Below are 27,070 nucleotides of genomic sequence, written 5' to 3' on the forward strand. Positions count from 1 at the left end.
TGCTTTGTCCAATCTTCTTAAAAGCATTGTAAAATTTGCACTTCTGCTAATGACCAAATGACCAATGCAAGCATTTTGCTGTTCTAGTTTTTGTGGTTGAAAGATAAAGCTGCTGGTTATGTACAATGTGACTTTTTTGTGCTCTACAAAGAACAGCACATTTTCCGTTTGCGTAGGGTAATGTCCTTGCTTCTCATGAGAAATGATTAACAGTTTTGTTAAACATTTCGTGAGAAGCAGCATGGAGCACAACTGTGGTTTCTTGGTGATGGTCTAGCAAGTTTTACAGTCAGTGCAGAATGCCAATCGACGCATCTTGTAAGAACTAGAATTAATATAAGGCAAGATTTACTTCCAAACCCCATTGATTTCAGTGAGAGTAAAGTATATAGATGTTTAAAAGCACATTTCCAAAAAAACCCAGAGTCCTTCTGGTTGTGGATAATTCAGAGGGAAATTCCCAGTTGTCAAGAAAGACTTTTTATGTATGCTACGGGGTCCCCTTTACTTTTACTTTACTACTGTGGCCCCTGTCTTGTTAGCCCCCAATGGAAAACTGAAATTGATGGAATACAGTGGTACCTCAGGTTACATACGCTTCAGGTTACATACTCCGCTAACCCAGAAATAGTGCTTCAGGTTAAGAACTTTGCTTCAGAATGAGAACAGAAATTGTGCTGTGGCGGCATGGCGGCAGCAGGAGGCCCCATTAGCTAAAGTGGTGCTTCAGGTTAAGTACGGACCTCCGGAACGAATTAAGTACTTAACCCGAGGTACCACTGTACACACATTTTGCAGTTTTTTTATACTGTGAGTAGATAGCAGTCTCTTGGGAGTTGGTCATGCTTGATATAGAATAAGAGAACATGAAGAACTTTAGAGAAGACTGGAAAATGTTTACTGAATATATGTGTGAAAATTGCGTGCATTTAAAAACGCTGGTAGCATTAGGATAATTTCAAGTGTAAGTAAGTTTTGATGGATATAACAATAGATCACTGAATGGTTTAGTGCACGTAAAATATGCAGGGATATATCACTAATCTCGCAGCTTGTCCTACCTCCCAGGATGAAAAATTGTGAGGATGAAAAATTGGGGGAGATGAGCTTGTACAACCCTTGCAGGGTTACAGTAAGCAAACAAACAAACAACAGAATGCAGACAGGAAAGCAACAAAGCAACCTGCACGCGTGCATTTGCTTTACGGTTTATTTATTGCGCAGGAGGTCATGCAACAACTCCCCTTCTATAACTGCCTACAATTCCCAGCCTGCCCCGCGCTCCGACTCCATGTGCACGCTTAACCCTTTCGAATCCTCGGCGCCGTTGCTGCAGCGGTTGAGATTCGGAGCTCAGATGGGTGTCAAGAGAATCCAGGCACGTGAAACGGCAGCTGGCTTTTCTTCGTCTCGGAAAGGCGGTGCGTTTGCGTGTGTGTATGTGCATTGCAACCCCCGCTTTTTCCTTGCTGTAACTCCGTGATCCCCGGACCCGCATCGTGAGAACGCGTCTCGCCTTTCTGTAACCGATCAGCCAGCCTCCCAAAGAAAACAGCAAATAAAAAATGGTCGGGGACGAATTGCTGGGGGGCAAGGGGGGCACCTGGGCGCAGCACCCGGGACCCGGACGCTGGGACAGCGGCTTACACATCCGCCATGGGGAAATCTAAAGCAAAAAAATTGATTTTACAAAGGCCTCTCGGAAGCTGTGCGCCTCTGGACTGGCTGGGTTTTGGGTCCGTCCCCCCCTGTTTTGGGAGGTGAATGGGGGGGTGGCGCGATCGGCGGAGAAACCTTCCCTTTCCAGGGGGAGGCGAAGCTGCTTGGATGAATATTCAGGCATGCATATTCTTCCCGAGAAGCCCACACCCTCTTTTTTTGCTAATCCCCTTGCAAGCTGGCTCTGCTCAGTTGGCTGCCGGTGGGGGAGAAGAGCGCAGGAATTTCTTCTCTCCGACTCGAGGGCCGTATCCTGAAGCGCTGGATCGCGCGCAAAGCGCAGGGCGTCTTCTCCACGGGGGCAGGTAGACCGCGCGTCTTTACGCGCTGCTGTTAGGGACCCTGTTCCTGTGCAGACGTGCCGCGATGTCCCCGCTCCGCATCGGGATAGCGGCTGCGGTTTTCCCTGGCGGTAGGAAACATGCCATTGTCCCCGAGGCTCGCCGGCTGTGCCACTGCGCGCTATTGTTTTTGTTCCGCGCAGGGAGGGATAGGGATTGCGCTTCCCTCTGTCAGTTGCAGGGTCGCCACTCTCTGCTTTTCTATGGGGGACCCATAGGGTGGATGAGGGAGGGGGGGAATAATCCTGTTGATTATGTTGCTTTGACTGTATACTTTATATTTGACTTTCTTCAGAAATGTTTGATTCTGGATTGTTTCATTGATATTTTAATATGCTGTAAACCGCTTTGAGATTTTTCTTTAAAATACAAAATGGTATAGAAATGAAACTAATACTGTACAGTGGTACCTCGGGCTACATGCGCTTCAGGTTACAGACTCTGCTAACCCAGAAATATTGCTTCAGGTTAAGCACTTTGCTTCAGGATGAGAAGAGAAATTGTGCTCCGGTGGCAGCAGGAGGCCCTATTAGCTAAAGTGTTGCTTCAGGTTAAGAACAGTTTCAGGTTAAGTACAGACCTCCGGAATGAATTAAGTACTTAACCCGAGGTACCAATGTAATAATAATAAATAGGTCACCAATGCTCCTTGAACCCTTTCTCCAGCTGCTGCTTAGAAACATTTCTTTCCCTATAACATCCTGATCTGACGAGTCACAGGGTGCCACCAACATCCATGGCACTTTTTTGGCATAATGGTTAATGGAAGCAGTTCCCTGCCTTGAGGCGCTTACAGTTAAAGGGATTATACAGATGGGAGAGGCGTGGGATGAGTATGAGGAAACTGGGTTACACCTCCTTAGACTTTGTAACCCATCAGGCTGGGTAGCTTATTGCAATCTTGGCACAATATCAACAGGCAGAAGTTTACCTCAGTTCCTAACCCGCCCTCATCTTTTTCTGTGTTGCAGTTTTGATCTCTTGGTGAACTCGGCGCATCTGGCTCCTCCCAGGTGAGAGATGACCCGGGTGAATAGCAAAATGAAGCCCTCTGGCCTGCGAGGGGAAGTTGCCTGAGGAGAAAAGGGCCGATTGGACCGGCCTCTGGCTGTGGTGCCAGCCGGCAACCCTTACCATGGCTCATTCCAGCATCTGGAACAGCCTCAAGTCTGTGCTGAGGAAGAACAATGACCCCTTGTTCCTGAACGACTGCAGCGCCTTTGACTTCTCGGACGAAGTTGGCGAGGAGGACTTCCCCAGGTTCAACAAGCTGCGGGTGGTGGTTTCGGAAGATGCGGCGGACGCTTCGGCCAACGGGGCCCACCTGGGCCCCCACTCTGACGACGAGTCCTTGCTGGACAGAGACATTGCTCTGCGGAACGCGCAGACCGGACCCGGTGCAGAACCTTGTAACAATTGCAACAAGCAAAGGGAACTCTTGAAGCAGAAGAAGGTGAAGAGGCGGCTGGTTCTCGCAGCCGTCCTCTATCTCCTCTTTATGACAGGGGAGCTGATAGGTAAGAATGCCTTGATCTCAGGAGATCTTTCAATTGCTTCACTGTGCCTTCGGGGACAGTCTTTTAATTATTTACTCTTTGGGACCCTCAGGTGACATAGCTCATTATGAAGAGGCGGCAAGCTCAGAGGGCATATTGTTTAAGTCAAAGCAATGTGCGGGTGGAAAAGGGCATTGCCACCTTTGCAAATTACTGTTACATTCATCGACTCTCCTGAATAGTATGTCTCCATTTGCAAAGTGGAGATTTCGTGTTCCTGTTGGTCATGCTTTTCTGAAAGGGATAAAGGAAGTTTAGTAGTACAGTGATACATCGGGTTATAGACACTTCAGGTTACAGACTCCGCTAACCCAGAAATAGTACCTTGGGTTAAGAACTTTGCTTCAGGATGAGAACAGAAATTGCACGGCGGTGGCGGGAGGCCCTGTTAGCTAAAGTGGTACCTCACGTTAAGAACAGTTTCAGGTTAAAAATGGACCTCCAGAACAAATTAAGTTCTTAACCTAAGGTACCACTATAGTCATAATAATAATAAAACTCACTCTCTCTTTTTAACCTCCTTGAGAGGTTAAAAGCTCTTCTTCTTCTTATTCCCTTTTAAAATGTGGGGTGTTTTTGGGCGGGGGGGGGTAATTGGGTTGCTGTTTTTATTAGGTATTTTGTGGTTTTATATCTTGATTTTATTCTGTGAACCACTCTGAGACCCTTGGGTATAGGGCAGTATATAAATTCAATAAACAACAACAACAATAATAATAATGGGGCACTACGTAGCTCGGTCGGTAGTGTGTGAGACTCCGAATTCCAGGGTCATGAAAGCTTCCTGCACTGCAGGGGTTAGATTAGATTATTCTTGTGTTCCCTTCCAATTGTACACTTCTATGATTCTGTGATCCGTTAGCTGTATGTCACATGCCCAGAAGTAACAGCCTTGAGGCTTTCTCTTGAACTGTGTGGAATTTACACGGAAACTGTCCCTCTGATGGAGACACCTCCAAAAAAGTTAGTTGCAGCTAAATTCTGTGGAAATCAATGGGCCTTAGCTTAGTCCCATTCCATTGTTTTAACTGGGATGATCATAATGGATTGTGACCATTGTATTTGTTACATGCATAGTTCAAGCTCTTTATCTGACATTCATCCTGTATAAAAAAGTGTGGTTATTCTGGACCATGTGCTTTTGTTTTTGTTTCAAAACCACAATGTTTTCCCCACTAGCTACTTCTTATGTTGAATGTTCCACCCACTCCAGTTGGATTTATGCCAACCGTGACCATTATAAGTGTTTGTGTAATGCTTGCATAAATACACGTCAAGATTTAAAGCCCAGAATAAAATTACATGGTTAGGTTTTTTCATTTTGAAAAAACAAATTCGTCAAATCATCAAATTACCGGCCATAATCTAGCATGCATAGGCATTCTTAAACCCCATTCATATCGACAGCATTCAAAGTATGCACAACCATGAACTTTTGCAGGTACAGATATTACAAAAGCCTTAAAGGTAAAGGGACCCCTGACATTAGGTCCAGTCATGGCCAACTCTGGGGTTGCAGCGCTCATCTCGCTTTACTGGCCGAGGGAGCCGGGGTACAGCTTCCGGGTCATGTGGCCAGCATGACTAAGCCGCTTCTGGTGAAACCTGAGCAGCGCACGGAAATGGCGTTTACCTTCCCACCAGAGCGGTACCTATTTATCTACTTGCACTTGGATGTGCTTTTGAACTGCTAGGTTGGCAGGAGCTGGGACCGAGCAATGAGAGCTCACCCCGTCGCGGGGATTCGAACCGCCAACCTTCTGATCAGCAAGTCCTAGGTTATGTGGTTTAACCCACAACACCACCTGCATCCCTACAAAAGCCTTAAGTAACTGCAAATTATAATCCATAGAATTTTTTCGTAGAGCTGGAAGGGACCGCAAGAGTCATCTAGTCCAACCCCTTGCAATGCAGGAATCTTTTTGCCCAACGTGGGATTCAAACCCACGACCTGTGAGGTTAAGAGTCTCATGCTGTACCAACGGAGCAATCCCTTCAGTCGGTGTGATTACTTGGATGTATTCTTCCTGCTATAATTTGTATTCCTGGACTTTCCGTTCAGATTAATATCTCTTGGGTTAATTATTCTGATATTTTGAGGTCTTGCAGCTAGCAGCAGCCTTGTTAGGTATCAGTAACTAAGCAATGAAACTTTTCAGATAAAGTACCAAAAAACAAGAGTACTTATTCAAGCAGTGTTTGGATTTAAAAAAACAACACACCTTGCCCTGCAGTCCAGCAACTGGATCTATGCTACTTTTCTTCACACGTTTCTAAAAGTCATGTGAAAAGTTTTGTTGCATAAAGTTCCCTGTATAAAGTTGCCATTTGGTCAGTGATGGCAAATGAGTGTCGTTTCCAGTCAACCCAAACTTTGTTGATGTGGTTTTGAATATGGTTTTAAAGGCCTGTGTTGTGCTTTCAGCGAGGGAAGTGTCTCCTGTTTAGATGTTCAGTGTCACAAATAACTTGGCATATACTTGGTGTGGGCAAATATGGTTAATAAAACTCTTGGGCTGGACGCTTGCAGCTACCTTGGACTTACTGGAAATGCAGTTTTTCTGAGACGTAGCTCTTGTTCTTGAGGTGGTTTGTGGGACAGGAGTCTTTGTGAACTGCACTGTGGCAGAAATTAAGAGAGACTCCACAGTCTGGAAACCCTCAGAGAGTCACGTTAACCAAAGCAAATGCAGTTGTTGTTTTTTTAAAAATAGTTTTTATTTAGTTTTTCTAATTTACATTTCAAGATATTCTTTTAGACAACCTTAAATCAATGACTCCCCTTCTTCTCTTTCCGTGGTTCATTTTGCATACAATACATCCCTGCATATTTTACATGAACTAAACCATTCAATAATCCATTGCTAGTAAAGGTTAAAGGGAACCCTGACCATTAGGTCCAGTCGCGGACGACTCTGGGGTTGCGGCGCTCATCTCGCTTTACTGGCCGAGGTAGCCGGCGTACAGCTTCCGGGTCATGTGGCCAGCATGACTAAGCCGCTTCTGGCGAACCAGAGCAACGCACGGAAACGCTGTTTACCTTCCCGCTGGAGCGGTACCTATTTATCTACTTGCACTTTGATGTACTTTCGAACTGCTAGGTTGGCAGGACCAGGGACCGAGCAAGGGGAGCTCACCCTGTCATGGGGATTCGAACTGCCGACCTTCTGATAGGCAAGCCCAAGAGGCTCTGTGGTTTAACTTCTTTACACTGCTGAATTTATCTTAATGCTATCAGCATTTTTAAATGAACACAATTTTCACCCAATCAGTGAACATATATTCTTATTCTCTTATTTTGTATGTTAAATCTGCAAGCTGTGCATATTCCATCAGTTTAAGTTGCCATTCTTCTTTGGCTGGGACCTCGCTCATTTTCCATTTTTGGACTAGCAAAACACCGGCCGCAGTAGTAGCATACATAAATAATATTTTTGGATACCTGGGTGCAGTGGCTGATTTCTCAATCTCCACAGGAAAAAATGCCACCTGGCCTACTATTTCCCCCACGCCGCACCAGTTTTCAGCTCTAAACCTCCTAAGCTGCTTGCACAAAGATTTGTGATCAGCCAGCCATGAGATGGGCCTTTGTCCTTCATGGCTCATTGAAGGCGGCAATGAGACAGACATCAGGCTCATTATTGACCGGGATCTTAACATGGCCTTTTTGAAATCTCTTCTACAGAGGAGGCAATAAGGAGACGACTTTTTCCTTACTCTCCTATGGTGATCGGGTTGCTGCGGACACACCTCACCCCGCTGCTTCCATCGTCAGAGAAGTGCCTCTGCAGCTGGCACTGTTTTTGGGCAACATCGTGCCCATTGGGGGCAAGATCTCACCCAAAATTGGCACTGATGGTGGTGGGGTGCACAGTAGTGGCAAAGCGGGCAGCGGCAGGAGCAGGGAGGTAGTGGTGGCAGCAGTGGCAGGGCAGAGAGGCACTTCCTGGTGGAGGAAGGGAGGACAAGAAGAATAGTTTGTGAGCCAAGCACTTATTTAAAGATAAAGGGAACCCTGACCACTAGGTCCAGTCGTGGCCGACTCTGGGGTTGCGGCGTTTATCTCGAGTGTCTGGAGGAGGTTGGAGGATGGATGGCGGCTAACAGATTGAGGTTGAATCCTGACAAGACAGAAGTACTGTTTTTGGGGGAGAGGAGGCGGGCAGGTGTGGAGGATTCCCTGGTCCTGAATGGGGTAACTGTGCCCCTGATGGACCAGGTGCGCAGCCTGGGAGTCATTTTGGACTCACAGCTGTCCATGGAGGCACAGGTCAAATCTGTACCCAGGGCAAATCTGTTTACCAGCTCCATCTGGTACGTAGGCTGAGACCCTATCTGCCTGCAGACTGTATCGCCAGAGTGGTGCATGCTCTGGTTATCTCCCGCTTGGACTACTGCAATGCGCTCTACGTGGGGCTACCTTTGAAGGTGACCCGGAAACTACAACTAATCCAGAATGCGGCAGCTAGACTGGTGACTGGGAGCGGCCGCCGAGACCATATAACACCGGTCTTGAAAGACCTACATTGGCTCCCAGTACATTTCCGAGCACAATTCAAAGTGTTGGTGCTGATCTTTAAAGCCCTAAACGGCCTCGGTCCAGTATATCTGAAGGAGCATCTCCACCCCCATCGTTCTGCCCGGACACTGAGGTCCAGCTCCGAGGGCCTTCTGGCGGTTCTCTCACTGCGAGAGTCCCAAGTTACAGGGAACCAGGCAGAGGGCCTTCTCGGTAGTGGCGCCCGCCCTGTGGAATGCCCTCCCATCAGATGTCAAAGCGATAAACAACTACCTGACGTTCAGAAAACATGTGGCCAGCATGACTAAGCCACTTCTGGCGAACCAGAGCAGCGCATGGAAACACCGTTTAGCTTCCTGCTGGAGTGGTACCTATTTATCTACTTGCACTTTGACGTGTTTTCAAACTGCTAGGTTGGCAGGAGCAGGGACCGAGCAACGGGAGCTCACCCCGTGGCGGGGATTCGAACCGCCAACCTTCTGATCGGCAAGCCCAAGAGGCTCTGTGCTTTAACCCACAGTGCCACCCACGTCCCAAGCACTTATTTAGAGCAGGGCTAAAGACCTAGAGGAGGAGGAGGAACTTTATTTTAGGATCTGTACCTAATTTTCATGGTACTATGCATATGCCCACATTCTTCCTCCACGCCCAGGTTCCGCCATCTAATCACAGGGGCAGGAGAGGCACATTTATCCCACACAACAGATCGGTACATGTGATTATTGTTGGTCCTGGAAAAAAGCCATGGAAAAGGTTTGTCTGTTTTTCAGTGTAGTTCCAAGGCTACAATGGTGGTGTCCCACCACTGCGAGTAGTGCTTCTTTTTTGAAATAGTTTTTATTTGTTTTTAGAAGTATAACATCATAACAACACATCGATACACATCCACATTTACATATTCCTCTGAATTTCTGGACTTCCCACCTCCCCTTCATGGGTCCTTATTATTAAACCTTTTCTACTGCATCTTTTCCAGTAATCTGAGTTTTATATAACTCCACTGTCTCCATAGTACTTGTTACATTACAAGTGTTACTGCAATCCTGCTAATGTTTTCACCTGCTTACAGTGGTCTCCAAGTTAAATTATGAATTTTCCCCATTCTTTGTTAAAGTTTTGGTCTTCTTGGTTCCTGAGCTTTCCGGTCAACTTTGCCATTTTGGCATATTCCAATCGGGGCGGAGCAAGGTGGTGGTGGGGGTCATCACCAAGGGGGTGACATTCGGCGTGCTGCCTGCCCGTGACTCCTGCCTACCCTGAGCTGTGGGGGGAAGGGGGTGAGTTTTGCTGCCTAATACAGTGGAACCTTGGTTTTTGAATGTAATCCATTCCGGAAGACCGTTCGACTTCTGAAAACCAAGGATCAATGGGCGGTTGGCAAAATCCATTGAAAAATGGAAAAGCATGCAGTGGAAGCCGTTCGATTTCCGAAACGCGTCCGAAAATGGAAGCAATTACTTCCGGGTTTTCAGTGTTCGGGTTCCGAATTGTTCAGCTTCCGAGATGCTTGAAAACCAAGGTTCCACTCTATTAACTTGTATGTGCTTGTCGCCACAGGTCCTTTAAAACACACCCTAACATATTTACACCAGGGCTATAAACCATGTTTCATATACAGTGGTACCTCAGGTTAAGTACTTAATTCGTTCCGGAGGTCTGTACTTAACCTGAAACTGTTCTTAACCTGAAGCACCACTTTAGCTAATGGGGCCTCCCACTGCTGCCGCGCTGCCGGAGCACGATTTCTGTTCTCATCCTGAAGCAAGGTTCTTAACCCGAGGTACTATTTCTGGGATAGCGGAGTCTGGAACCTGAAGCGTATGTAACCTGAAGCGTATGTAACCCGAGGTACCACTGTATGTGCATTGTACGAGATGTTTTTTTCTGCTAAGGGCTTCATATGCTGTAATGGCCTAGAATTATTATGACCCCGGCGCAGCTGCATTTATTCATTTGTTGATATACATTTTAAATTGTAATGTGTGGATATGGTAATTGATGTGCTTGTGTGTGATTGGCGGCTGTTCCCTTTTGAGGGTACACCTGGTTTTACTTCTTTGTAGCACAGACCCCCCCAGTATTATAGACCTAACATATATTTTCCTTTTAAATTTGCACGTCAAGGTGGATACGTTGCCAACAGCCTAGCAATCATGACGGATGCACTTCATATGTTAACTGACCTCAGTGGCATTATTTTGACCCTGCTTGCTTTGTGGCTATCTGCAAAATCACCGACCAAAAAATTCACCTTCGGATTTCACCGCTTAGGTACGTAATCTTTTTTTAAAAAAATTATTGTTGTCATTCTAATAGAGCTGTATGTACTAATATATGTAAGAGTTGTATCCCTAAACTGTGCGAGCTCATCAGGGGCTAATAGCCTTTGAGAGCTACAGTTAAACCTTGGTTCCCGAATGGCTTAGTTGCCAAACAAATTGGCTCCCGAATGCTGCAAAACCGGAAGTGTTCCCGTTTGTGAACATTTTTTGGAAGCCGAATGTCCAATGCGGCTTCCGTATGAGTGCAGGAAGCTCCTGCAGCCAATCAGAAGCCGTGCCTTTGTTTTGGAACGGTTTTGGGAGTCAAATGGACTCCTGGAACAGATTAAGTTTGAGAACCAAGGTACCACTGTATTTTTAAAAGTTGATTTATGAACTTAAAGTAGGCGGTATGGGTGGGGAGGAGGAATAGTAAAGCCCACTTTTACCTGTTCCTTTATGCAGAAGACACTTTTGGGTGTTCACGCATTCCGCCCTTCTTCTTTTTGCTTTCCTGTATATAATGTTCTTAATAATGAATGCTGAATTAGGCCCATTGATTTCAGAGGAGCTGTGTATTGGATTGTGGTTAAGTTGATAATAATAATAATAATAATAATAATAATAATAATAATAATAATAATAATAAAATTTATTATTTATACCCTGCCTATCTGGCTGGGTTTCCCCAGCCACTCTGGGCAGCTTCCAACAAAACACTAAAATACAATACCTATTAAACATTAAAAGCTTCCCTAAACAGGGCTGCCTTTAGATGTCTTCTAAAAGTTTGGTACGTAGTTATTTTTCTCTTTGACATCTGGTGGGAGGGCGTTCCACAGGGCAGGTGCCACTACCGAGACGGCCCTCTGCCTGGTTCCCTGTAACTTGGCTTCTCACAGCGAGGGAACCGCCAGAAGGCGCTTGGCGCTGGACCTCAGTGTCTTTAGAAACTATTACAGTTTATCTCCTAAAGCCAGGGCAGCACGCATCAAAAGTTTCCAAGAACATTTATCAACTCTTAGAAAGCAAAGTTGCGAAACAAAAAAGTGTGTTGCGATTAAAAAATGCAATGACTCAGCTATGCTTCAAGCCTGTGTTAGGTTAGTCTCTGATCAGATTATTTAATTCACTGTTCACGTGACTTCTTCTTCTTCTTTAAAGCTATAATTAGATTTTTTTTCAGTCGTGCTTTTTGTTTTTAGTTCCAAATTGTAATGGGGGCCCCATGGGAGATGCACATAATATCCCTAAGCAATGGGGTGTATTTAAATGCCTTTGAAAACGACTCCTGGCCCCGGTGGGTTATATTTCAGTCATAAGGATACTCATGCCACAAAATTAAAAACTCTTGAAAGAAAAGGTTCGTTGCTGCCAAACTCCTTATCGCTTGAGCCGGAGGAAGACTTGCTACCGTACAGTATAGTACAGTATGGCTTTATAATGAATTGATGGGCTAATACTGTAAGCCCAGTGTGCAGGAAAATGTCTCTATCTAGGAATAAAAGCTTGGCAGGCTCAGTTATGAAATTTAACCCTCCTCCTAGATGGAGTAAAAGGAGACTTTGGAGATATTTTTTTCCTCACAGGGCCCGTTAATAGTTTCACTCTTCAATTTTTATGCTGCTTTTACGTTCTGTTTGCATGTATTACATGGTTTTCTTTCTTTCTTTCTTTCTTTCTTTCTTTCTTTCTTTCTTTTATTGCTTTTTGTTTTGTTTAGGCATTACAACAACTTTAGAAAAATACTTAAAACCAAATTGAAGACAAATTGCTTTGAGAACACTCAGCCATTATTATATGACAGCATCAGTTCCTTTTATCCTAATAAATGTTTCTTTTCTCTTGTATTACATGGTTTTACCACACTGTCCTATGTATGATTACTCGGAAGTAACTCCCAGGTATTCAAAAAAAAGCTGCTTGGATTACTGCCTTAATATTTGTTCATTTTTATTTATTTAAAAGAATTTCTAAACCACTCAGTATTGAAAATGTATTTAAGTGGTGTACAGAAATACAAACAGCAAAACAGTATAACAAAATCAGAAATTTAAAAAAATACAGTATTGTTGTATTTTTGATGTATGCATATCCTCAAAGTCACCCTGGTTGTTGTTGTTTTTAAGATAGTAGGGAAAATAGCTTATATCGGGCTCATAAGACTGGGAAGCAGCTGAAGGATTTTGAGTTCAGTTTCTCCTAATAAGATAGCCTATTACTGTTGTGTTTTTTTTAAAAAAAAGAACCTGTGACAGCTTTGCAGAGTAGCTGTCTTGCAGCCAGCTAATCCGTGGTGCAGTTTTTGCTAATTAAACAAGCTTGTGATGTTGTACGGCATGGACTTTCCAAACTGAGGGTTCCAGGGCATCTTTAGATTCCTGAAAAGCTTAAGTGGGATTTCTCCATAGCTTATCTGTTGGTTTCCCCCAGGCATATGGTCACAGCCATTGTGAGAAGATGATGCTGGAATAGTTGGAGTATCGGCCTGATCCATCACCCTCTTCTCACATTATTATTTCCTTTTTCTTTTGAAATATTTTTTATCTGATTTTACAAGTATAAAATTATAATATACAACCATACGCATCCATATTTAAAGATTCCTCCGAATCTCTGGACTTCCCACCTTCCCCTCAATGGATCCTCTTGTTAGCCTTTTCAACTGCATATTATTCAGTAGCCCATATTTTATGTCGTTCCATTATCTCCATAGTACAGTTGTACCTTGGTTGTCGAACGCCTTGGTACTCATACGTTTTGGCTACGATCAAAACCCAGAAATGACTGTTCCCGTTTTTGAACTTTTTTAAGAAGCCAAACGTCCAACGTGGTTTCCGTGGCTTCCGATTGGCTGCAGGAGTTTCCTGCAGCCAATCAGAAGCCATGCTTTGGTTTCTGAACGTTTTGGAAGTTGAACGGACTTCCGGAACGGATTCCATTCGACTTCCAAGGTACGACTGTATTTGCTACATTACAAGTGTTTTTGCAATCCAGCTAATGTTTGATCTGCTTACAGTGGTCTCCAAGATAAATTATTTTTCCCACTCTTTGTGAAATTTTGGTCTTCTTGGTCCCTGAGCTTTCCAGTCAATTTTGCCATTTCGGCATAATCCAACAGGTTAATTTGCCATTCTTCTCTGGTAGAGACTTTGTCTTCTTTCCATCTCTGGGCTAGTAACATCCGTGCGGCTGTCGTCATGTACATAAAAAGTCTTTTCCTGTTCCTTTGGAATATCAGCACCTAAAATTCCTAATAGAAAAGCCTTTGTTAAAAAAAATTAGAAATGTTTAAACTTACATTATTAACATTTACTTAACCTAGCCTGGATTCAGTGTAATTGAAAGTACCGTAGAAATGCTAAATGCTGCATGATGTTTGTGTGCAGATGCTCTTGTAACAGTGCTGCTGTTTTTCTTTCTCTTTCCCAGAGGTGTTGTCTGCCATGTTCAGCGTCTTGCTGATTTACATCCTCATGGTTTTCCTCTTGTACGAAGCTGTTCAAAGGACCATCCACATGGACTACGAAATCAATGGGGATATTATGCTGATTACAGCAGCCATTGGGGTAGCGGTCAACCTTATGTAAGTGTTCCTTTTCCTTCTGTTGAAAGTTCATCGCCTTCTTAGCAAGGGACTCCTGTGAAAAAAGTCCCAGAACTGCCCCACCGTTTCTCTCTTTTTATTATTTAAATTTTTATTTATACTTTTCAAGTTTAAACATTTCATTAGTTTTACAATCACTTTATCGTTTCAAAATTTGACTTCCTTCCCCCTCTTTCTGCGGCTCCTTAATTTTTTTGCTTTTTAAAATACCTTCTGCATATCCAAATTCATTTAATTCGCTCCTTTGCCCCTCCATTTCTTTATGCTGGTCTGTCACGTATCTCCTGTCAATTGCCAAAAAGGGTACCAACTGGATCTCATTTGTCAGAAAGAGGCAGAAGTAAGGTTACCAGATTTTTTTCAGTGAATCCGGGGACACTATTCAACTTCAGTAGGAATGATAGGATTTTGTATGGGAACTGATTTGTAAATCCGGGGACAGTCCCCGGGAAATGGGGACGTCTGGTAACCTTAGCCAGAAGTCACTCCTTTCAGAAGAGAGGTTCAAAAAACCTCAGCTGCCCTCAAAGTTCCTCTGCCACCATCAGGGTTTCAGAATGGACTTTCTATGAAGCTGACTCGCCTCACGACTATGGTGTAGTCAATAGGCTAGAATTAGTCCAGCTTGGAAATTTTAGGTGCTGAAATCCCAAGGGAGCAGAAAGGTTTATCTATGTACGCAACCACGGCTACGCGATTGCTATTAGCCCAGAGATGGAAAGAACACAAAGTCCCTATCAGAGAAGAATGGCAGATCAAGTTGATGGACTATGCCGAAATGGCAAAAGTGACCAGAACAATCAGAAATCAGGAAGACCAAAATTTTAATAAGGAATGGGGAAAATGTATAATCTATCTTAAAAACCATTGTAAACAGTTAAAATCGTGAGTAGGATTGGAATAACATGAACTTTGAAGGTAACGGAGATGTAAAAGATTTGGATTACAGTCATACCTCGGGTTAAAGTTGCTTCAGGTAGAGCGTTTTGAGGTTGCGGTCCGTGGCGACCTGGGTTTCGCCGCTCGTGCATGCGCAGACGCTCAAAATGACGTCACACGCATGCGCAGAAGCAGCTAATCGTGACCCGCAGATGCGGGTTGCGTTCGCTTCAGGATGCGAACGGGCCTCCAGAACGGATCCTGTTCGCATCCAGAGGTACCGCTGTGTTATAAAAGATGCAGGAGGAAATGATTAACAATAGGACCCACAAAGGGCAGGAGGGAGGTCCTGGAGATTCTGTGGAATCTTCTTAGTCTTGTTTGGGAGCCACGGTGCTCTGGTTTATTTTGTATTCTGGCTCTTGCCTGCTTTCCCTCTACCTTTCGTTTTTAGCAAAGTCTCCTAATTTCACCCCTGCAGTGGATGCGATTGCCATCTTCGAGGTTCTAGCATCCCCATGTGCTTGGACGCTTAAAATTCCTGGTACTGGAAGTTTAGGATCGGTGCAAAATCAGGAAGAGGACGAGCCTTTCTCTTGGTGGGATGATTTGATCTGCCGGCCAATGAGTCAGCGCGAGTGCGACCACCATTGCTCTCCTGGCTTCACAATCCGGTCGCTTGCTGGGTCTTTCCAAGAGGCAAGTGTGTCAGAACTTTCCCTTCTTGGTAACCACCTGCAACCCGCTTTGTTGGGAAGCCAGGAGAACGACGGTGCTCTATCTGTGCCACCTTACTGACTGGGTGGCGCTGTGGTCTAAACCACTGAGCCTCTTGTGCAGGCATAGGCAAACTCAGCCCTCCAGATGTTTTGAGACTACAACTCCCATCATTCCTGACCACTGGTCCTGTTAGCTAGGGATGATGGGAGTTGTAGTCTGAAAACATCTGGAGGGCTGAGTTTGCCTATGCCTGCTCTCCGGCTTGCTGATTGGAAGGTTGGTGGTTCGAATCCCTGTGATGGGATGAGCTCCCGTTGCTGTGTCCGAGCTTCTGCCAACCTAGCAGTTTGAAAGCACACCAGTGCAAGTAGATAAATAGGTACCGCTCCGGCGGGAAGGTAAATGGCGTTTCCATGCGCTCTGAATTCCATCACAGTGTTCCGTTGCACCAGAAGCGGTTTAGTCCTGCTGGCCACATGACCCGGAAAGCTGTCTGTGGACAAACGCCGGCTCCCTCGGCCTGAAAGCAAGATGAGCGCCACGAGTCCATAGTCGCCTTTGACTGGACTTAACCGACCAGGGATCCTTTACCTTTTTTACCTTTACCTGTAGTAACAATCAAGGATATATCTACAGTAATAGCTAGTGATGGAATACCATGCTCATTCTGAGGCAGCCTTAACATTTAAGACAATAATGAATTTTCAAAACGGTTTTAATATATGTGTCCATGGGTCCTTTACCTTAGAGTGGTACCTCTGGTTAAGAACTTAATTTGTTCCGGAGATCCGTTCTTAACCTGAATCCGTTCTTAACTTGAGGTACCACTTTAGCTAATGGGGCCTCCCGCTGCCGCCGGACGATTTCTGTTTTCATCCTGAGGTAAATTTCTTAACCCAAGGAACCACTTCTGGGTTAGCGGAGTCTGTAACCTGAAGCGTTTGTAACCTGAAGCGTTAACCCGAGATACCACTGTCCTAGCAGCTTTCATTTGTGGTTTGCTCTCTTCATGTTTACGAAAAGGATGCAACGTGCTAACATCTGGGGTTGGGGGTTTTTGGGGGTCTTCCTCCTTATCTCTGTTTTGTTCTCAACTTCTTTCCTCCTCCTTTCCCTTTCAGCATGGGCTTTCTGCTGAACCAGTCTGGCCACCTGCACTCCCATTCGCATTCCCCTGCCCCTGTTCCTCCCTCCAGTTCCTCTTCTGCCACAACTCCTGGACACGGTCACGGCAGCCTGGCAGTGAGAGCTGCCTTTGTGCATGCCCTGGGAGACCTTGTGCAAAGCATAGGCGTTCTTGTAGCTGCATACATCATTCGTTTCAAGGTAGGGCTTTTCATTAGACTTGCAAACAAAGACATTTCTCACCTTGGGCTGGTCAGAGCTTGAACTCCACAGGAACCTGAATGTGCTCTTAACTTTTTTCCCCGAGCATGCAGGGATTTGCATGCAGAACTGTAGTTCTGCTTAGCTCAGTGGGAAAATTATTGTGGAGCTTCAGTCCCTCCCAGGAACTGCAGGGTTGGACAAATTAGGATCTGGGGGCTAGGTCTGGGGATATTTAATTTTTAGCAGTGGGGAGTGGGAGTGTGTCAATAATAATAATAATAATAATAATAATAATAATAATAATAATAATAATAATAATATTTTTATACCCCACCCATCTTGCTGGGTTTCCCCATCCACTCTGGGCAGCTCCTAACAGAATACTAAAAACACCAAACATTAAAAACTTCCAGAAACAGGGCTGCCTTCAGATGTCTTCTAAAAGTCAGATAGTTAATTATTTCCTTGGCATCTGATGGGAGGGCGTTCCACAGGGCGGGTGCCACCACCGAGAAGGCCCTCTGCCTCGCTCCCTGTAACTATGGGATATGGCAAATTTGGACAGCTTGCCTTGCTTAAATCAGCCTAGCGGCACACGAAATATCAGATTCTCTGTTCTGTATATAGAATCATAGAGTTGTGGAGTTGGAAGGGACCCCACGGATCATCTAACCCAGCCCCCTGCAATGGAATCGAACCTGCTACCTTGGCGCTCTAACCAACTGAGCTGAGCGCCCCGCCCCCCTGCTACATTTTCTTGGCTTAGCATGATATATGTCCTCTGGGTGCAATGCTCTGAGAGTTTGCCTAGCTTAAAAATGCTTTGCCCCATACCTGCTTACTGAAATAGGCAAGGAAAGCTCTCCTTTTTGTTTGGGAACCGCAGGGAATGTCATCTGCAGGGATGAGGGACAGGGCCTTTTTCCCTTTTGGGCCAGTTCAGTGGAGCTTCTTCCAAGAGAAGCCTGCGAATGCTCAAAACAATTGATGTGTAGAATCATTGTCAACCAACTTTTCTATGCATTGTAGTACTCGATGCATATTTATATTTTAAAACCAGCGTAGACTTTTAAAATGTTGTTTAGAAACAGTTATAAGCCACTTAATCAAAAAGATTCTCTCTCTCTTATCTCTATATGGAAATTTTTATATTTATATATTGTATTATTAAATTATATATATATATACACACATACATACAGTGGTGCCTCGCAAGATGAAATTAATCCGTTCCGCGAGTCTCTTCGTCTTGCGGTTTTTTCGTCTTGCGAAGCACGGCTATTAGCGGCTTAGCGGCTATTAACGGCTTAGCGGCTTTAAGAAAAAGGAAAAGAACTCGCAAGAACTCGCAAGACGTTTCCTCTTGCGAAGCAAGCCCATAGGGAAATTCGTCTAGCGAAGCGACGCAAAAACCAAAAAACCCTTTCGTCTTGCGCGTTTTTCGTTTTGCGAGGCATTCGTCTTGCGGGGCACCACTGTACATACACACACACACACACACACATTCATTATTTTATTTTTTAATTATTATATATATATATATAGATAGTATTTAATGTTGCGAACTGCCCTGAGATCTGTGGATGAAGGGCAGTATACAGATTTATTTATTTATTTATTTGAAAAATAATAAATAATAATAATAATAATAATAATAATAATAATAATAATAATAATAGATTAAGCCATCTTAATCAGCTCCCTGCTTCAAGGCCCATTTCCACCTGGCCTGGGGAGCAGGGCCCACACTCATCCTGAATAGCTAAAAGGCTCCTGGGAGGGCACTGGGACATTGCTGGAACAATGCTTGGGTTGCGGCAACTGACTAAAATGTTTTAAATGGTTCTAATTTTGGTTCCTCCGTTTCATGTTTGTTGGGTTGGCGTCGGTTAAATGTTTAGTTGGGGTTGACGGTTATTTTAGTTTGGGTATAACTATAAACTGTTGTTTGTTTGCTGTTGTTCTTTATTGATTTGTTTGTTGCTTTTATCAGATATTTGTTTTTTAATGTTTGATGTTTTGTTGTGTTTTATATGTTGTAAGCCGCCCAGAGTGGCTGGGGAAACCCAGCCAGATGGGTGGGATATAAATTAAAAATTATTATATTATAATTATTTATGAAGATGTAATCTTACCAGGCTTTAACCTCTTTTGTTTCAGCCAGAATACAAGATTGCGGACCCTATATGCACATATGTATTCTCAGTCCTGGTGGCTTTCACAACATTTCGGATCATCCGGGACACTGGAATAATTGTACTTGAAGGTAATGACTGATCGAACTCCTATATTTGAGCTGCCTTTTCAAGAGCAGATAGAAGCAATGAGCAAGTGGAAGCAACAATGGCTGTACTACTTACCGTATTTTTCGCTCTATAGGACGCATTTTTCCCCTCCAAAAATTAAGGTGAAATGTGTGTGCGTCCTATGGAGCAAATGCAGGCTCCTTGGCTTCAACGATAGCAACGCGAAGCCTCCGATGCGCAGAGGGAGCGCTCCCTCCGCGCTCCAGAGGCTTCGCGTTGCTTTCGCTGAAGCCTGGAGAGCCAGAGGGGTCAGTGCGCAATGACCCCTCTCACTCTCCTGGCTTCAGGGATAGCTGCCGGAAGCCTCCAGAGCGCAGCGGGAGGTCCCACTGCGCTCTAGAGGCTTTGAGTTCCTTTTGCTGAAGCCAGGAGAGCAAGACTCTCCTGGCTTCAGCAGAGAGGGAGAGCTGCGCAGTGCCCCTTCAGCCAAGCGGGAGGAGAAATGGAAGGGGCTCTGCTTCTCCTGCTGCTTCGCTGAAGGGGCGCTGAGCAGAGAGGGGGAGAATTTTTTTTTCTTGTTCTTCCTCTAAAACAAGGTGCGTCCTATGGTCGGGTGCTTCCTATAGAGCGAAAAATACGGTACTTTGATTTTCTAAATAACTTTCAAAATCTTGATCAATAGTTTTGAAAGATTTATGCATTTCACTGTATGTGGTTGTCTTACGAGGTGATTTCGCACTGAATCTCAGCTGGGCACCTGAGATTTACTCAAAATCTTCGTTGATCATTTCATTTGTGCTCAGGGCTTTTTCCCCCCAGCCAGAACTCAGTGAAACTAAGTTCTGGCACCTCTCAGGTGGGTGCCATTGCCATGCTAAGAGAATGAGGGAGGTGTGGAAAGATGAAAGACTGCCTACCAGAGAGGAATGGCAATCTAAGCTGCTGGATTGTGCCGAAATGGCAAAATTGACTGGAAAGCACAGGAACCCCGAAGACAAAAACTTCAAGAAAGAATGGGGGGGGAAATTATAATTTATTTAGGAAACCGCTATAAGCAAATGAAAACATTAGCAGGATTTTAATAACACTTGTAATGTAACAAATAATATGGACAATATGGACGGAGACAAAATATAGATTATAAAATAATATGCAGTTGAAAAATGTCGACAATAGGACCCAGGTAGGGGATGGTGGGAAGTCTTGAGATTCAGAGAAATCTCTATACAGTGGTACCTCAGGTTACAAATGCTTCGGGTTACAAACTCCACTAACCCGGAAGTAGTTACCTTGGGTTGTGAACTTTGCCCCAGGATGGGAACGGAAAAAGCGCACCGGTGGCGCAGTGGCAGCGGGAGGCCCCATTAGTGAAAGCGCACCTCAGGTTAAGAACGATTTTGGGTTAAGAACGGACCTCCGGAACGAATTAAGTTTGTAACCCGAGGTACCACTGTATATGAATATGTATTTCGTATTGTTATGACTTGGTATTTGTAAAATGAAATAAAAGCAATTTCAGAGAATGAGGTTACTTCTGGCACCTCTTTTTCTAGAAAAATAGCACTGGTTGTACTTCACCCAGAGGACTTAAACTTTTTATTATGCTGTCAACTGAAACACATGTTTCTCTGGGAGATTCCACAAGTTCCCAGTTATCAGCCAACAGTGTCAGAAGCTGTGCTAGCTGTTGTTGACTTATAACCCTAATAAGGCAATTCCAAATGATGCAAATGGCTCTCCCATTCTGCTTTATTGAATGTTGGTTCCCATTTATACTGCAGATTTATAATAACTCATCCATCAAATTCCTAGCCAGCTGCCATGAATTGTTTTCATCTTATGTTAACAGCTTCATGCAGGTCTTTTGCAATCTCAGCCCAATCCTAGATTTGCCTCCTTGTGTTTACTCAGGTGTAGGGCTGTGTGATAAATCACCATATCATGGTATTGAAATCATATCCTGATAAGTGTTTCAACAACGCAATATACCCGTAAACAAAAGGTGAACACTTAACGAATTCCCAGGGCTTTTTTGAAAAAATAATTTTTATAATTTTTTCTGTTTTACAATTTAGAATACTCATTTAAACATCCTTAAAGTATCAATGACTTCCCTTCTTCTCTTTCCATGGTTCATTTTGCATATCATAAATCTTTGCATATGTTACAAAAACCATACCATTCAGTATTCCATTTTTGCATCCATCAAAACGTATTTACCCTGTTGAATTTATCTTAATGCTGCCAGTGTTTTCAAGTGTACACAATTTCCCCCCATATATTCAATAAACTATTCATAATCTTCTCTAAACATACCGTATTGGCCCGAATATAAGACGCACCTTTAAAATTCCGCAGGCACTCACACCCGTTCCGTTTTACCGTATGTCTGTTTCAGCAGCGACATCGTAAAAGCCAGTTTTTGTAAGGTTGCGAATTTAAGCTGCACTTTAACGTTTCACGGTCGGAATTTGGAAAATAAAATAAAATGAGGCTTATATTCAGGCCAATGCGGTATGTTCTTCTTGTTCTCTTATTCTATATGTTAAGTCTGCAAGCTGTGCATATTTTGTCAGCTTAAGTTGCCATTCTTCTTTAGTTGGGACAGCTTCCAGGGCTTGTTGAGAAAAGCCCGCTTTATAACATGATTGTAGAAGGAGCCTTGCCTCAACAAACTTTAGTTAAGATTAGCCACAATTTAGTTTTTGAACATGATGTTAAAATGTGCTAAGCAGCACTGCTCATCTCTTTGTTGCGACTATGCCACTGGATGGGAGGGGCAACTGTTAAGTTGTAGGAGAACATATCAGACGACACAGTGATTCTTCAAACAGCTCTTGTTTATTCACAGGCCAGAAATGACCGCTCCCCGCTTAAAACGGGGGGCGCCCTTTGCGTGGACGTGTGCAGCCCCTAGATCTGGAGTGGCTCCATCAGCATAGGCTTGGCTTTGCCTTCCCTCAGGTGGGATACCTGGAGGTCTCCGCCTACCTCAGTCAGTTGTCCAATCCCACCTGGGGAAGCGTTGCCAAGGAGACCAGGCCAGGTAGGGGAGGCATTACCTGCCCACACAATAGAGGGAGGATCTTACCTGGGAATCCTCACTTGGCTCCAGAAATGAACTGAACTGAACTGAAGGGTTCAGCCAGCCTGCTTATATAGAGCTCCACTAGAACGCAGCAGTAACCATTTTCTGTAACTATCCAATCACTAAACGTCACTTTCGATCCCTTACTTGCATAAGTGAAAACTATCTACAGTATCCCTCTGCTGGCCCAGGGTGAGAACTTCAGTACATAACAGCAACTGTGGCTTTTTCAGTGCTAAGTGAAAACTGGGCCAATTTGTCAATGATTCCCCAAAATTGTTGAGAACCAGTGCACTACAATTTCCGAATAAATGTTATCACTTCAAAGTGACTGATAACATTTCAGTTCCTAGAAACGCAGGAGATGAAAATGTTTACACGAGTGTTTTCCCTTGAGACACTTTCACAATGTGACTAAATGGCTCCTTTTTATCCTTTTTTAAAATACTCTGCTCAAGTTTAATATAATGGCATCGCATAATAATCAACAATAATTCTAAACATCTAAAACTCATGTCCTCCTCGTAGGAGTTCCAAGGCATTTGAATGTGGATCGCATTAAAGAGGAGCTAATGAAAATTGAAGATGTGTTTTCAGTGGAAAGCCTGAATATTTGGTCACTGACTGCTGGAAAAACCATTGCCATAGTCCACTTGCAATTAGGTAAAACTGGGAACCATGCAGAGTTAACGGTTGTGTTAATGAAGCAGAATCATGTGATTAAATTCAATCAATAAATTAAAAAAAAATTTGGGGGGTGATATTTGTGGTTTGTTAACCATAAATTAAAATATTGTTTCTTGTGTTCTGTTTCTAAATCAGGGATGGGAATCTGGGGTCATTTAAATGTTGCTGGACTTCAGTTGCAATCATCCTTGACAATTGACCATTATTCTCCTTGCAGAGCTACAATTTCCCTCTCAGCACATTATTTGTTGTTATTGTTGTTTAGTCGTGTCCGACTCTTCATGACCCCATGGACCAGAGCACGCCAGGCATTTCTGTCTTCCACTGCCTCCTGCAGTTTGGTCAAACTCAGCACATTATAGCTCCCATAATTATTTGGGGGAAGCTGTTGCTCTTGAAAGTGGCATCCCAGTGCTGTAGATGTGTGGTGTGAAAGTAGCCTCTCTTCCCATAGCCCCCTGCCCAGAAGTGCTTTGGAGATATCTGCCATTTCCCCCCCCCCCAACCCACCGATACAATCGCTCTGCCCATGTTTTGGTGGTACTTACTGTGTCTTCCTTGCTTTCCAGTTCCTGGCAGTTCATCAAAGTGGGAAGAAATCCAGTCGAAGGCCCGGCGGTTGTTGCTGAGCACATTCGGAGTCTATCAATGTTCAATCCAGCTTCAGAGTTACAGGCGAGAAGAGAACAAACCGTGTGCAAGCTGCCAGAATTCCAGTGCCTAATTTTTCCACGCTTTTTTTTCCTTTTTGAGAGGACTCGCTGCCTTATTCTTCTTAACCTTTGCAGCCAAAAGACCACGAAGCAATAAATGCAAGATTTGCAAATGGAACGGAATCCCTTAGGGCTGGACTAGTTTTGGCAATCCTCTTGCAACAAGAAGGGTTTGGAACGGGGTCAGAATTCCCCTTTCTATGAAAACGAGTTGTAACTTTCGCCGTTCCTTTCGGCCAGGGTTTTCATGCCAATATCTATACATATCCAACAAATTGTTTACAGATCACGTTGCGGTTGGCGGATACCTCGTAGAGCACACTTCCTCGTTGCCATTTGTTAACTTCCAACAGTGCTTGTCTGCTTTCCTAAAGGGCGCCAAGAATTCACTACTTGAGTTTAAAAAGAGTTGCCAAGGTTGATCATGTCTGTGATCAAAAAGGTTAATGATCCCTGAACTGGTTACACCGTATTTTATCTCTCTCTAACAGCTATGGGTTTTTTTACTACCTTGCCTAAAACAAAAACGATGCTGCAGGTATAGCAGAACATTTTTTTATAAGTTGTCTCTCTTCATTCAAACTTGAATACATATTGAGAAGTATAGCTTTTGCAGTAACCAGTCCTGGAAATTTTAGCTTTAACCTACGATCCAAACCAGAAAAGGTCTTTTCCTGGGACAAGCTATCGGTTGTTTATCTGAAGACTTTGGGGCTGGACCCACTATGTTTGTAAAGAATAGTTGTCTCTCGTATCTTTCGGCATAGGACTTTTACCATAGAAAAAGCATATTTAAATTTCTTTTCAAATATATGTAATTTACTTTGAGACGATTCTTATCGATCATCTTGGATATCTAACATTTTAACCTGCTTCAAGAGGCTGTTTGGTTAAGCATGAACCTTAATTCTAGTGAATAAATATGTCGTAGGGGACTTTTTGTGATTGATTTGCCTCTTGCAAGTGAGGGGGGGGGCTTATAGAAACTACATTTAAAGCAGAGATCCAATCAGTAGATGTACTGTAGAATAGCCTGCACCAACTCTGTGCCCTGCAGATGTTGTACAGCTGCCGTCATTCCCAGCCAGCAGAGAATTGTGGTCCTTCTGCATCTGGAGGGCACTGGGTTGGTGAAAGTTGTAGACATTCAGGAAATAAAGAGAACAAAGGCTTCAGATACACTGCAGACCCCGAAACGTACAATTGTGAGCATATGGTTTCCATTTCACCTTTACATTTCCTCCCGATAAATATCGATTTTGCATGGTAATGTATGCTAACGTGTGCCAGTGAAATGTTAGTGATTTGGTGAACTGTACTGCCTTTTAGTCAAACAGAAGGACACCCACTGTCCATTATTTTTTGGTTGTTGTTCTTCTCCTAGCAGTCTAAAAGTAAAATGTTCCATTTTTTTGACCTGTGTTGAATTGCAGGCCTTCAGAACTGTTTTCCAGGCACCAAATTATTACTGGATTCTTCCTAAAAATTTTGAGTATAGAGAAGGTGAAATCAGGAGAAGGAACTGCAAGACAAGAGATGTTGCTTTTGGAGCATAGCTAATCCAAAGCCAGATACCATCAGAATTAGTGGTGTAGAAATTTATATTTTAAAAATGCCAGGGATTTAATCTCCGATTCTTTACATCTAAACAGAACTATCGGTGTGAATAAGATTGCGGTGTAACAAATACATGGTATAATCTCTTGGAAAGGTTTGATCTTCAACTCTGAAATCCGAAGCAATCAATATTTTAAAGCTTAGCTTGCCACATTTTATTTTCCACCATAGTTTTTGTATCGCCTGTAAATAGGGCTAAAGAAGCCAAAAAAAGAAAATAAGCCCACTTAATCCCAACAAACAACAGAAATAAGTATCAACGTTAACAATTGCCAGCATGTTTTGACTAATTGGATAACTATTTTGCTGTTCAGAGCATAATAGTTTGAAATCTGTTCTTTTTCCTTCACAGAAGAGATACTTGTTATTGTTTTTAAGGACCAATATCTTCTCATGAAGGGTGACTTTTAAAATTAACACTTCATGAAAGCAATATGCATAGTTATTTAACTTTAAATTAATATTCAAATACTTCATGTAAAAGAAGGATGACTTCAGATTTTATTGGACACTAGTGCCCATTGACAATTGACTAAAACTGATGGAATCTGGAGTTCAACAAGATCTAGAGAGCAAGCGATTCCTTGAAGAGCAAACTCTCTTCAAGTATCTTAGGAGATAGTACACTGATGGATTTATTTTTATGCCCATTTGCTGGATTTTAAGTCGCTTGGGACTAGCCAATTTACCCCCCTTCTGCTCGACCCCAAGACAAAATTTCAGTATTAGAATGAGCAAACTGCACTAAATGATATTGAAATGAAGAACTGGCATATTTGGTACCCTGTTGTTTTGATACACAACAATAGAAACACAAAGCCATATCTCAGTTTGTGAAACTTTTTGTGTATCCCTTCTTTATGACCTTTTCGGAAGTCAGGTATTTTTGCACACAAATGGATATTCATAATGGATATTTCATTAAACTGGGGTTTACAGTACACCTAATTAGAAACTGGGGGTTTGGTAGATATGTACTGTACTTGGAGTTTTTTTTAAATTGTAATTATATACTATATATTTGTTTAATGAAACAAATGTGTTGCTTTACTGTGGATTTATTAAATTGATTATTATACTGCCCACTTATGAGTTATTCTTATTACTCTTCTGTGAACTCTGAGCTCACTTTGGATTGCAGATGAGTAGATAAGTGATGATTTTTATTTTATTTTTTTTGCTTGCCTGGCCAAGAGCAGACTTTAAAGTGCCTGGGCAAATAGAGTTCAGTTTTGACCTGGCACTGAAACAGTTGTAGAGTCAGTGCCAGACATACCTCCATAGGGAGGGCATTCCAAAGGTATCGTACCGTCGCTTGGAAGTATAAGCCCTGTTTCTTTATCTCAGTGGTATGTGTGCATTTGTGCAATGAGAGTTACCGTATTTTTAGCTCTATAAGACTCACTTTTTCCCTCCTAAAAGGTAAGGGGAAATGTGTGTGCATCTTATGGAGAGAATGCAGGCTGCACAGCTATCCCAGAAGCCAGAACAGCGATCCCTCTTGCTGTTCTGGCTTCTGAGATTCAGAATTTTTCCCCCTTGTTTTCCTCCTCCAAAAACTAGGTGGGTCTTGTGGTCTGGTGCGTCTTAAAGAGCGAAAAATACGGTAACTACTGTTTTCAATCTATGTACAGTATTTCTATATTTTATTCAAAGGACAGGTGAGGCCCTGTGCTTAATTGTAGATTGCAGTGTGTGTACATACACTAGTGGCCACAATTGTGTTGGAAACTTTTGGGGAAAGTATTTCTGAGGCTTGATGGCTCATAACATCACTTTTTTTTTTAG

At 43.4% G+C, this 27,070-nt stretch overlaps 1 protein-coding gene across 5 annotated transcripts; it reads left to right on the forward strand.

Moving 5' to 3' along the window:
* The first annotated feature begins 1,291 nt into the window (after positions 1-1,291).
* On the forward strand, positions 1,292-26,367 carry SLC30A4 (solute carrier family 30 member 4). Of its 5 annotated transcripts, none has more exons than XM_081888688.1 (8): positions 1,299-1,421; positions 3,032-3,577; positions 10,260-10,406; positions 13,829-13,982; positions 16,724-16,928; positions 19,092-19,197; positions 22,794-22,928; positions 23,522-26,367. In XM_081888688.1, the coding sequence occupies exons 2-8, from the start codon at positions 3,196-3,198 to the stop codon at positions 23,674-23,676; spliced, it is 1,284 nt and encodes a 427-aa protein (XP_081744814.1). In that variant the 5' UTR covers positions 1,299-1,421; positions 3,032-3,195; the 3' UTR covers positions 23,677-26,367. The 5 variants fall into 5 exon arrangements, with proteins under 5 accessions (XP_081744818.1, XP_081744814.1, XP_081744816.1 ...); XM_081888690.1 differs by lacking the exon at positions 1,299-1,421 and adding an exon at positions 1,463-1,568; XM_081888689.1 differs by lacking the exon at positions 1,299-1,421 and adding an exon at positions 1,638-2,024.
* The last annotated feature ends 703 nt before the right edge of the window (positions 26,368-27,070 follow it).

The sequence above is a fragment of the Podarcis melisellensis genome (assembly GCF_964234715.1).
Source record: "Podarcis melisellensis genome assembly, chromosome: 14".
Classification (NCBI taxonomy): Eukaryota; Metazoa; Chordata; class Lepidosauria; order Squamata; family Lacertidae; genus Podarcis; species Podarcis melisellensis.